Source organism: Vespula vulgaris, chromosome 1 (assembly GCF_905475345.1).
Source record: "Vespula vulgaris chromosome 1, iyVesVulg1.1, whole genome shotgun sequence".
In the NCBI taxonomy this organism is placed as follows: domain Eukaryota; kingdom Metazoa; phylum Arthropoda; class Insecta; order Hymenoptera; family Vespidae; genus Vespula; species Vespula vulgaris.
In genome coordinates this window covers 19,012,259-19,026,913 of record NC_066586.1, presented here as the reverse complement: position 1 = coordinate 19,026,913, position 14,655 = coordinate 19,012,259, and the positions used below count along the sequence as shown (strand labels likewise).

General features: G+C 37.4%; 1 protein-coding gene across 18 annotated transcripts in view; it reads right to left on the bottom strand.

Annotated features, from left to right (window-relative positions):
• The window catches only part of LOC127070439 (disks large 1 tumor suppressor protein), a 461,967-nt gene that overhangs the window by 51,306 nt on the left and 396,006 nt on the right, over positions 1-14,655 (bottom strand). For 17 of the 18 annotated variants that reach the window (XM_051008545.1, XM_051008415.1, XM_051008435.1 and 14 more), the window contains 3 exons: positions 12,862-13,074; positions 10,745-10,898; positions 8,913-9,048 (listed from right to left, as the gene is read on the bottom strand). In XM_051008545.1, the coding sequence (XP_050864502.1) occupies positions 8,913-9,048; positions 10,745-10,898; positions 12,862-13,074 (503 nt within the window). The remainder of the gene's footprint in view (positions 1-8,912; positions 9,049-10,744; positions 10,899-12,861; positions 13,075-14,655) is intronic. The other variant, XM_051008424.1, reaches the window with a different exon arrangement.

The window sequence follows — 14,655 nt, the reverse complement described above, 5'->3', positions numbered from 1 at the left end:
AGGATCGTACTATCTATCTCCTCCTTTTCTTCTATTTCTATACTTCATCACGATCCCGATATAACTTTCAACGGTTAATAAAGTGGCCGTCAGTACGTAACGCGTTAACGGACGAACTTTGACCCTGTCGGCACGATGAGAGAATCTATGCGAACTCTACGCACCGTAAAAGTAACCGCGTTACACTTGGAAATACATTTAATGGATCTCACGGATACGCGTGCATACATACGTACGTACGTACATAAATAAGTACATATATACAGAGAAAGATACGACGTGCTCGTATTTAGAAGCTGTAAATCAGTCGAACGAACTACGAGGAAGTCGATAAATCAAATTCTCCTTTCGTATGATCCTCCAATCTCTTCTCGATATAAATTCGATCCACGGATATAAACGAATCGAATGAAAAAGATCGAATCGACGGATATGAATTTTATTTTTATTTTTATTTTTTTTTTATTCCACGATTTATTTTATACGACACGTTTTATTTTATCTTCGGGAGGATGGGCGTGTTGTCTCGAGTCAAAATCGATCGATAGTACCGAACTCGTACTTACTTACTTACTTACTTACTTACTTACTTACTTACTTACAAGCGCTTTCGCGTTGTTCCGCATGAAATATGCAAGATACGAAGTTGCTATCTTTGCGGGTTAAAAAAAAGAAGAGGAAAGCAGAAAAAGAAAAGAAAAGAAGAGAAAAGAAAAAACAAGAAAAAAGAAAAAACAGAAAAGAGAAAAAAGTTTCGATTCAAGGCGTTCGTTTATTTTAACCGAGTGATTCAATAGTACTTTTCTAATGTATTTTTCTAGGAAAGCCTTGCGCACCTTTCGAACGAATTCAAATGCATTTATTCGATAAAATAAAATAATTATTTCTTACTGATTATCTTTCCGTTTATTTTTTCTACTTTTCTCTTCCTCACTTATTATATCCATTCAACTTTCTTTGCTTCGAGAATTAAGATGTAATATCTAAGAGCGTTGAAAACAGGGAAAGAGAGAAAGAAAGAAAGAAAGAAAGAAAAAGAGAGAGGGAGAGAGAGAGAGAGAAATAAAGAAAAAATCTAATAATTTATGATAATAACGTTTTACAACGAGTGACCCGTGAAATTCTTCGTTCGTGCTACGTAACAACAAACTTGTTTACGAGAGATCCGAATAGAAACAAACGGTACTCTTATTTCCCCTTTAATTCATTTCCGACATACGATCGACGTAAGTACTTACATGTAAGCCTATGCTAACCAACGATCACACATAGAAATTGTATATACGCACATTTCTCTGTTAGCTAGATATCTATATCTATAGCATATCCGTTTGAACGCGTATCTTCCTTCGAGCCTTCCCCTTCTCCTCCCTCTCACTTCTCTTCATGATCCTCTCTCCTTCTCTCTTCTCCTCTCTCCTCCTCCTCCTCTCTCCGTTTACTACTCCTAGCATCATCGAGATCAATATTTCGTACGAGGCAAACACCGTTGCCTGCAGCACCTTTATGAAGAGGAACGATAAATCTTGATCTCGATGTACCATGGATATCGACGAGCACAACTCCCCGACCACGTTAAACGCTTTGTCACAATTTATATCGAAGATACGATGTTCACCTATCCTCTCTCTGTTCTATAATCGAACGAGATTATAGTCGATAGCGCGAAAATGTTTCTTTCTTCGACGCGTGCTTGCAACACGTGTTTTTTTTTATTCTTTTCCCGAATGAACGAACGCTCCAGCGATATTATGTATTTAACTATCGATTTGATAATACTGTAGCGTCCAGAAAGAAGATGATAAAGTTTTAAATATAATGTTTAATTTTAATAATAATAGTAATAATAACGATAAACAGTAGTAATTATTATAATGATAATAATAACAGTTGTAAGGGTATGGGGTGATAGTTCGCGCGAATGTGACTACCTTTCTTTATTTCGAACGGTTCGCTTTTACGTTTCATTCTTCGAGATCGAATAAAAGATTTAAAAAAAAAAATACTTGTACTACACGAAAATTCAGTCACCGATGTTACTATCCGGACGGTTTGTAAGAGACTAAACTCTAACGGCAATGTCACGCCTTTACGACCAACTTATCAATACACTCTCCCTACCTAACCTTTCTCTCTCTCTCTTTTTTTTTCTCTCTCGGTACGTCTATCGTAGAAAAATTAAATATACGATATCCGAATGAATATTTTATGATTATTTTTTTTCTATCGTTTATACGTGACAACGAATGAATCTCGATAAATGTATTAGGAATTTTAAAAAGAAAAAGAGAGAGAGAGAGAGAGAGAGAGATACGTAGACCAATTCAATTTGATTTGGAATAATAATCTTAAGGATATTTGAATGAATTTTCATGAAATTTCAACAATGTCTAGAACGATCCCATTTTGTTAATATCAAGCAGAATCAGCAATATTCAGAGGCGAGAAGGGCTGACATAGGTTATACTCTAAATCTGTCGTTTGCAAAACGGAGGTTAAACGAGGCGACCGTCACCAACAGCATCACCAGCATCAGCAGTAAAGCCATCGGCTTCTTCGGACGTCGTGTGGTCGCTTGCCGGATACCCTTTCAGCTACGACGTTGGCGTCGCGACGCCGATGGCAGGATGGCTGACCTAGCGATATATCCTCTCTATCCCTATCTCTCTCTCTCTCTCTCTCTCTCTCTCTCTCTCTCTCTACATAGAACCGAATCCTACCGCAAAGGAAGCCTTATTGGTTAGGATTCGATGCTCCTAATATTCTCTTCCCTTTGGGATCTTAACTAATGACTCAGCGAATATCTTTCGAAGATTCTCGATCCCTCGATAATTCAGAATGTTATCTTCGTATTGTCATTCGAACTCTTATCGATCGAGAATGATAGCAATCGTGATTTTCGATGGACTTGCTTGGTTGGTTGGTTGGTTGGTTGGTTGGTTGGTTGGTTAGTTGGGTTGAGTCGAATTGAGTTAGGTGCATAAATGGGACGTATTCAATTAGGATTGATCGACGTGAATGAAATATTTAACCAACGTTGTTCGTTTGTACTCGAGCTCGTCTAAATTTGACGATAAACTCTTCTCGATGTTACCTTATCTATCGTTATTATAATGCACAAGAGAAAATCATGTTTATATCTTCCATTAGAAATTGCAAGTAAGTAGGTAAGTAAACGTCGAGAAACAGGCAGGCGGGGCTCGTTCGAAGTGAATTACTAAAGGACCCGTTGTATATTACAATACAATCGGTAACAATACGTGTCTCGTCGTTTCCTATGCAATAACGTCTAAGGTACTGCCCTCTCTCTCTCTCTCTCTCTCTCTCTCTCTCTCTCTCTTATTCCAAGTAGATCGCAATTTCTGGCTCGGCGAATTGGTAGGTACATTATACAACGTGCTCGTGAAATTGATCCGGTCTATCTTGAATGAAACAAACCGTGCGGAATGGACTCCTCCGAAAATTCGATGCCAAGAGAATTTTTATTTTATTTTCTTTCGATCGGGAACGAATGAAAAATCGAGTCGAATGATTCTTTCAATTGTTTAGATTCTCTCTCTCTCTCTCTCTCTCTTTCGTTAAACGAAACACGATTTTCTAGTATTATATCGCGGGTATTTATAGTAGACATTTAATATCAAACGCTACCAGCCGATCTTGAATCCCTTATGGCCGATCATAAACGTATAGTTCAACGAATAGAAAACGATTGGGGTAATATCGGTTGGTCTCGTACGGCCGCTTAATACGTGCCCCAAATGCAACGCTAGCAGCAATGCACAACAACAAGAAACTGAATTTCATCGTGTTGGCGTAAACGTTCACGTCGATGCAACAAAATTCTAATCCCATAGGAAAACCTGCTGGATCCTCCATCGTCCCCTTCTCTTTTCACCCTTCGCTCCTCCTCCTTTTTCTCCCTCCTGCTACTCCCCCTCCTCTCTTCTCTCTCCTCTCATCCCGTTCTCGTTTTCTTCTCGTCCTTTCTCAACCGTGTCGCCATTTTACTACTACAACATTCTAGCGCGGAGCTCGTATTTTTAGCCGGATGTTGGAACAAATTTAATTTCTCTTGGCCCTGAAATGAAAGAAGAAGAGCGAGGAGGAGGGTAAAGGAGAAAGGGGAAAATGAGAGAGAGAGAGAGAGAGAGGTGGAGGTGAGAGAACAGGATGCGAGGGGTGTGAGGGAGAGTGAAACCTCTCGCAGGAGGAAAGTCCTGGGAACAATGGAACGAATCCCAGTGTCCTGCTGTCTAGGAGGAAAATGAAAAAGGATAAAAATGCATACGGCCTTTCTATTCCGTGAGTCCTCCGGAAAATCTCGACTTCGTTCAACTCGTCTGTATAATACAGGATCATTTCACGGCCGGAATAAGCCATTATTCTTCGATGCGAAACTACTTCTCGGTATCCTTTACTTCTTTACTTTCTTTCTTTCTTTCTTTCTTTCTTTCGTTTTTTCTCTCTTTTTCATTTTCCGCATAAACGCTGGAAATCGGCTTTGATGCTTCGTAATAAAACAAGTGTCTTCTTTTGTTTAATATTATTCCAATAGTAACGAGGTAAAAGATAGATCTTTTATCTAAAAGAATAGATAAACATATTTTACGCGTATTGTATTTTTATATATTTTTCTTGTACTTGAACGATGTCTCTCATTAAGGAAGAAAAAGAAAAAAAAAAGGAAAAGAAAGAAGAAAAGAAGAAGAAGAAGAAGAAGAAGAAGAAGAAAAGATTAAACGCAAAGTATGCTTTCTATTTTCAAACGGAATATTTCGATGGAATTCAATGGAATTCGATGGAAGAAAATTTTTATTTTCGTTTTCTCATCGAACTACTACGTGCAATCTACCATTGTTCGTGTCAGCCGACGATTCTCCTGTGGTTTCCTCATCGTGCAGTAGACATCTCTGGGCGGACAGACAGACAGAAGAGAACGAAGAAGAGAAAGAGAGAAGAGAGAGAGAGAGAGAGAGAGAGAGAGAGAGAGAGAGAGAAATTAAATTAGTCCTGCTTCGTACGAGGGCAGATTACAATGAGCCGGATGAAGGGTCTCAAAATTAGTGTCGTACTACTCTTATTTTCGCCTAACGATGTTTATCCCATGTCCCTTCTTTTTACCTATTGTTCTAATATGTTAATTAGGCTTTTCACTATCGTTACTTTATATAGAAAGAAAAAGAGAAAGAAAGAGAGAGAGAGAGAGAGAGAGAGAGAGAGAGAGAGAGTAAGGAAAAGAGAAAGAAAAAATATATAGAAATATATAAAAAAAAATAAATTGAAAATATGAACATTGAAAAATCTCTCTCTCTCTCTTTCTCTCTCTCTCTTTCAATTTCTTTTTATTTCTCTCTATCGTATTCTTTGAAATTGTAGGGATGCGTTCTATAAAGAAAAAATCGAAATATATATATACAACGATTTAAAGAGAATAGAACACAGGCCGAAAGTTTAATGATGGGTTGCGAGATAAATTCGAAATACGTGGGATAAGGTGCAAGTTGAAAATCCAACATTATCTCTACAAGGGAAAACGAGGAAACGGTAGATTCTACGCGATAGAACGGAATTACGTAAGCGAAAGCGTCGAGACCGAACGATAGTTAAACAGCGACACAGAGGTGGTACCGACACGCTCGTGACCTGAGTCAGCTCTGACCCTGGCCCGCATCCGAGAAGCGTATATACAAATATATATATATATATATATATATATATATATATATATACACATATATAAACACAAACAAACGTGTCTCTATGTATATCAACTACGACGATATACATTCGTGTTTACGCGTACGTATGTTTACACAGACGCTATCTATACTACGATAATATCTTTCATCCTTATGTTTTTGTTTCGAGGAACTTTTAGTATACTTTTTTTTTTGTTCCTTCTTTTTCCCGTTTCTAGAGACTCGCGAGAGAGAGAGAGATAATTAATTACTCGTCAAATAATCGCTCGGGAGATTTTTCAAGATTTTTAGAATCCAAAGATTTTTTGATATTAGCGATGAAACGTATACGTTCATACATACATGTATTTATATATGTATATACAATATACATATGTATGTAATGTAAAAAATTTATATATACATACACCTGTGCTACACATTACACGAAACATTTGGAAATATTTATTTAAGGACTATTATCGAATATATTTCGTTGCCGTTGAAAATGTGTATAACGCGAACGCTCTCGCGTAAATGGATTCCACTCTTTATACTTGTATGATATTTAATGAATGAAAAAGCATTGAAAAATTCGATACGTTATGAAAGATAAACATTTTTACGAGAGAGAATTCTCTCTTCTATTTGTACGTACATACGTATGTACGTAAAATACATATCACGTGTCAAAGTAAATTCTTCATATAGAAATAACTTGCGTTTAATCATCAAGCATTACGGTTTTCTAATCCTTCGTAATATCAGTGAAGGATTTGAGGCATAACCTGAGCTATTAACCCCACTCATAAATTTGGAATACACCTGAGTTCTATAACTGGAAGCCATTTAAGATCCGAGAGAATTTCGTGTCGTAATAAGCAATCGGAAAATTTTTTACAATTTCGATAAATCCGTCAAAGTTACGAGTTATGACTTTTCTGCGGGAATTTAACGACGTGTCAAGAAGTTGAACGGTGCGCGTCGATTGAGAGAGAGAGAGAGAGAGAGAGAGAGAGAGAGAGAGAGAAAGAGAAAGAATTGAAATATCGTGAAACTAACTACAATAAAACTAAAATAAACGAGAAGCCGATATTATCGAATAAACGACAAATAAATCTATGCAAATACTTACATACATCTCGTTCGTATTAATTTCTTTTTTATTTGCGATTACTTATACCCAACTTGATCGAATTTTAGTTATTCACTCAATAAAATCCGATTAAAGACTATAACGTTGCTTGGGATCTTGAATTTGTAAAAGCAATTCTCGTTGGGCCTGCGCGTTGCAGCAACGAGTGAAAACTTTTGCAATTCCACGTAAAGTTCCGTGCGTGAAAGGATCAGAGCTGGCAATCACTCGAGAGTTTACGAGTTTCAGGAGGACATTCAGGAGGACGGAAGGACCGTCGTCCAAAGGTTATTCTAAGGCTAGTTTAAGGATGTCCCAGAGGTTACGAACGAGATTTAACGAGAACGAGACTACTAAATAATTACCCTAATTTTCCCTTAAACTTCTTCACCGGTTGCTCGTATCTCCGGCCGAAAAGAAAAAGAAAAGTATAAAAGAAGAGGGAAAGGAATGGAAAAAGAGGGGTAAGAATCATGGGAGGGCTGAGGACGTGGTCGAAGATGGTATAGGAGTAAATTACAGTGACGGGAATAATGGTTCTGGCTAATTTACGAGGGGGAGAAATTAAAGTTTTCTTTTTTTTTTCCCTACTTCTTTTTCTTCTTCTACTTCTTTTTTTTTCTTTTTCTCCCTTTGCTTTTTTTTTTCCTTTGCGTTGCATTTAGGTTGATGCTCGAGTACCGTAATAACTCATCGTTTTCTTCTCTCAAGCTTCAGTTGGCTACCCATCCACTTTCAAAGCATTTTCTACGACTATAACTTTTCTCTTTCTCGTTTCCCTCTCGTTGTACAACTCGCCAAATCCCTTCCGGCGAAGGTGGAATCTTTGAAAAGGTAAAGGGATGGTAAGGTAAGGTCGCAAAACTTTAAAGATTTCAAGAGGGACGACTAACGTAGATAGTCGGTTGAACGCGACTAGATGAAGGTGGGAAGTAGGAAATGAAGAGGAAGGATGGTAGGATGGAAGGAAGGATTAATTGCACTTTCGACTATTCCAATCCCGCCGGAACTTGCTATTAAGAGTTACTATGAATGGAATATTTCATTATTTGTGGTTCGCGAATCTTCTCAACAGCTGCTAGCTCTCAGATGTAGTTCCTTGTCTTTAATAGAAACCTGTAGACGACGACGACGACGACGACGACGACGACGACGTCGTCTTCGTCGTCTCTAAACTTTCATGAGTTGCTCAGAAATACTCGATGAATGGATTTCTAAACTTCGTGAATACGTACTCCTTTCGGATTACGACGTAACGAAGTAGAAATCACGAAAGGTACTCGGACATATCTAAAAGGTTCTAACTCGTGGGATATGTACGTAAAAGCGATACCTCTCGTTCGTAGAACGTTTATAGAGAGGATACTACGAGGTCAACATCGATCGGTAGGTCAATAGAAGAGACCAATGGAATGGTAGTACATCTACCTTTCGTACATTACACAACGCGTTCTCGATCGATCCACCCTGTCGAACAAACCGATTCGATAAGTTCTCGATACATTGGAAATTAACTCTCGCACAGCTCTCGACACACATTCTACTTTCATTTTATGATCTCTGGAAAAAGGGGATATATTCCTACAGGATACGTCCAGGATCCAACTTTAACTTTTAATGTTTTTCAAGTTGCCGATAATAAAAAAATGTTATGACAGTTTTAACGTTTCCGAATGTTATCGTCTTTCTACGATCACGTTCTGTTGTTGCATAATTAACTTCTCCTCGCGCTATTTTAACATGAACTAGCTAGCTCTATCTTTTACTCGTACGAGCTAATGTGCAAATTCTGATATCATTAGAGAAAGAGAGAGAGAGAGAGAGAGAGAGAGAGAGAGAGAGAGAGAGAGAGAGAAAGAGACAGGAAGAAAGATACGCTCTGATAAGCAAGATACAACTCATATTTATCAGAGACATCACGAACGAACATAAGCGACGATGACCGAGCAAAATTGCTATCTATTAACGTTAGACCAACGTGTCAATAAACAGGGCAAAGAGGATCTTTATATTCCATCCAATTTGATAAAGGATACATCTCGAAGGAATGATGTGCGGTATCGTTAACTTTAAGAAAATAAATTCATAGCGTGACTCACCGAGAGACGTCTTCCTGTGAAACGGCGCGAGGCGTCGCGACGCCGTGAAGCGCTAGAGACGACGCATGACGAGATTCTTGCGTGTACGGTAGCGTCGAATTATTCTCCAACGCTGACACTGCTCCATTTTGCTTGCCTGTTAAAGATAAATTAATCACAGAGATAAGAGAGATTAATCGACGAATAGAGAGAGAGAGAGAGAGAGACAACTTATCCGATTAACAAGACATTAAAAAAAAAATTTTTAATGCTTTTAATCGTGTCTTTTTTTAATCTTTCAATCGGACGAGTTTGTCGTCACAAAAAGTGAATACAAAAAAAAAAAAGAAAAAAAAAAAAGAAAGCTTTAACGCTACGTTAATAAATACGACCCAAAAGCCGGGCACAGGTCGAAAACCAAAGGAAAAGAGAAGACCCGAGTGATTTTATCGAGTGTTCTATCGCTCATAAAACTTGTCATATAAAGGGGAATTAAAAGTAGTAGAACCGCTGTGGTATCCGATTAAAGTCGACAAAAACGAGCCACTCGAAAGACATCACTGGAGCTTTTTGTTATCCCTCTTTTTATTCGCAATATACGAGAGAACGCACCAACGCTTTAACGTTCCGCCAGGCTAAAGAAGGAATAATAAAAAGTTCGACGTGTTTGCTCGTTCTCGTGAAAGAAAAAGTGCGAGAGAGCGAACGAGAGAGAAAGAGAGAAAGAGAGAAAGAGAGAGAGAGAGAGAGAGAGAGAGAGACAGATAGACAGAGAAAGAGAGAAAGCATTGAACCATCAAAAAGCAAGAGCATCGACGATAAAATTTTCGTTACCTTCGTCTCGCAAAACGAGACGAGGAGAGGCGAACGACTTGCTCGACCTCTTCTTCTCATCACCCTCCACCCCCTCATTTTCTCTATCCATGAAATTTAGCACGTCCTCCGGCCGTTTCTACAAAGATTAAGGCAAATATTCGGATAATCTTGCTCGAAGGCGAGAGCACCGATCCTCCTCCTTAACCTTCTCTTCTTCCTCCTTTCTCCTCTGTCTTGATACTTCCACGTCGTTGTTTTAAAGGAGCAATTTGAATTCAGCCACGATAAACCCACACTTCTCTCTCTCTCTCTCTCTCTTTCTCTTTCTCTATCTGTCTGTCTGTCTGTCTCTCTCTCTCTCTCTCTCTCTCTTTCTTTCTTTGGTGTTTCTCCAACGTCTTATTCTTCCTCTTACTCCAACTCATCCTTTCTGTCACGAGTCCTGAACTAAGGATCAGTAGGAGGAGTCGAAGAAACGCATTCTCGGCTCGAGATGACTCGAGACGAGAGAGTTTACGAGGCTGCTTTATGAAGACGATGAATAAGTTACGTTTACGTCCGATCACGAGACTCGAGAGATAGAGAAGGTGTATATATCCCTCTCTGAAAATATCCACGGATCAAAAATTCATTTTTATCATTTCTTCGCATCCCTTTCCCTTTTTTCCTTTTTTTTTTGCTCTCTTTCTCTCTTTTTTTTCCCTTGTTTATCCACAGTAGAAGCGACACGTTTGGGATGTTATGCTTCTCATTTAAATTTCAACGCTATACTCGTATCTTTTTCTGCTTTCTTCTTCTTCTTCTTCTTCTTCTTCTTCTTGTGAGAAAGAGTAGGGAAAAGAAAGTTAGACATCTTAAAATGTCCATGTTGAATATGATAAACATCGTATCGTGGGATAGAGCTAACTCGTCGGTTCAAAATGTATTAGACATTTTTTTCTCCCCTCCTCTGTCTCCCTTTCTTTCTCTCTCGTTATCATATCACGTTAAAACAATAATCTAGTTGGTCTCTAATGCTCGAACAAAGATATACTCACGTGGTTGCGGTGATACCGAACGATCCGAAGCCGGTGGCGGTGGAGGTAAGGTGCCTTCGGGTTTAGCCACCAAAAGTACTACACGGTCTTGAGTTGCCTTCAATGTTGCCACAGCTTCCTCGTGTGTAACATTCTCGAGGTTCTTGTCGCCCTGCTGAAACCAATAGAATAATCTTAAATATATCCAATCTATATGTATATGTATATATATGTATTGTTGTTCTTATCGGATTATTAAATTTTCTAATTCCTGACGTGTTAATCACGTCGAATGCCACGCTAATACTAAATAATTGATTCACAGCTTCAATCTGAATCGCCATTATGCGATACATATTATTTACAAATAATATTTACAAGAATAAGTTTGAAGGTGATATTACGATCCATAGTAATAATATAACGAGTCATTGCTATCGATCACAGAGATGTACAATCGTGTTTAACGAATTTATTTTACGAACAGAGTACGATGTTTTCATATCACTGTAGCAACAACGATAGTATTAAAAAATCGTTTATATATATATATGTCGTTTATTATATATATGTGTTTCTAATAATTTGGACGGTCATCGATGTTACATCTTCCATCATATTCAACGCGTTAAACAATAAAGAAGATGTTAAAATGAGACAATAAAAAATATTTTCTAATTCGAATAATAACTAGCTATTATGCGATATGATATAATCCGATAAGAAGCAAAGACGAATGGATCCCTCCTCTCTTCATTTTCTTCTTTGACTAGTCGAAGGTAATTACAGAAGAGCGATTGTTGTGCCACATGGGAAAAAGCTACGGGTTGGAAAGTTTTGGTAACACTGTCGCGAACATCTGACGAACTTTCCACGGACACGGAGCAAGCTTAGTGGCACGTAATCATGCGCAAAGTTAAATCGACTTCGGGATCTACCACTTGGACCTCTCACGTATATATATGTATATATACATATACCTATATAATATATGTATATGTATATATATATATATATATATATATACAGCACGTTTGCTAGCTTTTTCGTTCGATGAGACGGCCACAGAACGTCGATCGAGTACGTACCAACGGTTAATTAAGATTCCGTGGATGCTTCGATAACGTACGAAGTAATTCATAGTTCGTAAAGAAAGTTACCCATGTATATACCATAGACGACGTAGATATCGAACGATCGATATCACCTGTTATATGTAATAAGTTTACTTGAATTTGAAAAAAAAATAAGAAAATAAAAATGAACAAAAAAAAAAAAGAAAAGAAAAGAAAGAGAAAAGAACGTAGTAGATCGGCGCTTCAAGCGAGCTTTACATTTTTCCTATGGTCATAAATCAAGGGAACAGTGGAGCTGGTCGCTTTAATCGCTGCTTTTTCTTCGTCGATTCGGAAGTGAAGACCGTAAACGAGGGAAAAGAAAAAGGAGATTGAAGAGAAAAACTGAGAGAAAGAAAGAGGAGGTAGAGGAACGTTGAAACGAAAGATCGTAGGAAGTTTCGAAATGACGAGAGATTCGCATCTACCGAGGCAAAATGGAGATGACGGTGGTGCTAGTGATGGGGAATTAACGAAAGAAGGAACTCTATATATATATGTATGTATGTATGTATGTATACATATACATATATATATATCATTGAGGAAAAGGAGCTATCAATTATCTACTCGCACGAGTTTCGGACCGCCCTAATCTATTTTTCTCATCTGTACTTAACCGGCCATTCCATTGGTAGTTCTATCGCGAAAATTTAGAAAAGTGTGGTGCTAGTAGTAACCCTACCCTTTTAGAATGAAAAATGATCACGACTTCATTTTTCTAAAAGGCACCGACTCGTTCAGAACTAACTAAGTACATAGATACTATGATATTATAGTATTGTACTTATCAGCTAATATTCTTTTTTATAGGGGAACGTAATATGAAATTCTTGGAATATTCTTTCGAAAAAGAAATCGCCTTTATATTTTTACGAGAAACGTCTTCTTTGTCTTTATCGTATCTATGTACTTACTTATATTACATATACCACGTATACGTCTAAGTTCGGTTATAGTTTCATCGCATACGATTAAATTTATAGGGAAAAGAAAAAATAAAAAGTAAAAGCGTCTATTTACCATGGCGTTTCTAACCGCTACCAATTTGTCTCCAACAACGAGACGACCATCGACCTGTGCAGCTCCACCTTCCATGATCTTCGTAACGTATATCCCATTGTCACCAGGTATATGCTGATTACCAATACCACCAGCGATACTAAATCCAAGACCTTTATTGCCTTTGATCAATTCGATTTCGATCAGCTGCGTGTGTCTCCGTCGGCGAACGTACTGCAACGAGAGAAAACAAACAAATAGAAATTAAAAATTAAAAAAAAAAAAGAAGAAACAAAAGAAAGAAAAATATACAAGAAAAATAAAATAAAATGTGTCATGAACATGCAATTACACGGAGTTGCAACGAAAGGACAATATATTTTCCTTTCTCCTTTTTTCCTTTTCGTTCGATTTCCTTTTTATTGTTTAGTTAACCGTGCTTTTTTCCCCGTTTCTCGTTTTGAACGACATCGTTCGATTCTTTTTTTCATTTTTTCTTTTTCTCTCTTTTTTTTTCCCCCTTCTTTTTATTTTTTTTTCTCTTCTTTTTACGCTTTCGTTCATATGCATGTAACTTCTCTCGCTATCGGAAACAAAAAAGTTCACGTAGGAAAATTAATTACAGAAATTCCATTTTATTTTTCACCGACCATCGATTCCCATCCACGAATTCCTCCTCTACCCTTTCCTCCTTTCGATGACGTTACCGAAACGAATCGCGAGAACGATCACGAACGCGAAACAAAGCGCGACGATCGTCGAAACGATTCAGGACTCGAGATTAACGTGTAATTCTCTCTCTCTCTCTCTCTATTTTTATTTTTTTTTTATTTTCGTCCTTTCTCCTTTCATTTTGTTTCTTTCCTTTTTGTATTTAATTTTTTTTTGTATTTTTCACTTTTTGCTTTTTATTCCCAAGCTCGAACCGCGATAATTTATCCGCGTAATTAAACGTCACGTTCGATGTCAGATTCAGGTACAACGATACGAAAGTATTTTCCTCTCCCTCTCTCTCTTCGTTTCTCTCTGTATCGTTTCTTCGTGATAACGATATAAATACAAAATATACGACATTAATAATAAGCGTGAAAATAATTTACTCGAAAATTTCGATCGTTAAAAGTCCGACGTATATAAATCGATGGGTTTCGATTTTTATTTACTAACGAGAGACGATGCTTCTTCTTTTGAACGTTTCATAAACAAAAGTTCGTAGTACAAGATCGTTATCGCTTCACCCATAAATACGTTCTCCTTTTTCTTTCCTTTCTTTCACGAAAACGATCGAGAAGTTTTCCAACAACTTTTCGAGAACGAGGAAGAAGGAAGATAACTTGCACGGGTCCTATATCTATTTGTCATAAGGATTTCCCGAATATATCCTCTCTCTCTTTCTCTCACTTCTTTTTTTCTTTTCACCTTTAAAAAGTTTTGAAGCGACGATCGTTTACCTGCTCTCAAAGATTCCTTCTACCATTTCGTCTTAAGAAGCGTACTAAACTTTCGAAGATCTCGTTCGTTATAACGTCGACCGGATGTATCGTTTCATAGCTTACTATCTCAAATTTTATTTTCTTTTTTTCTTTCCCTTCTTCTTTTTATTTCTTTTTTTTTTTTTGTTGAGACAACGAAGAAAGAATACTCGTAATTTTGAAGAAAGAAATTCGATGAGTATCCAATGATATCGTATAAACGCTATATATATATATATTATATATCATATTTATATATACAATATAATAATATATAGATAAAACATATAATAACATAATTTACTATTTCCCGAAATTTCTCGAGCTGCTTGCGATAGAAATA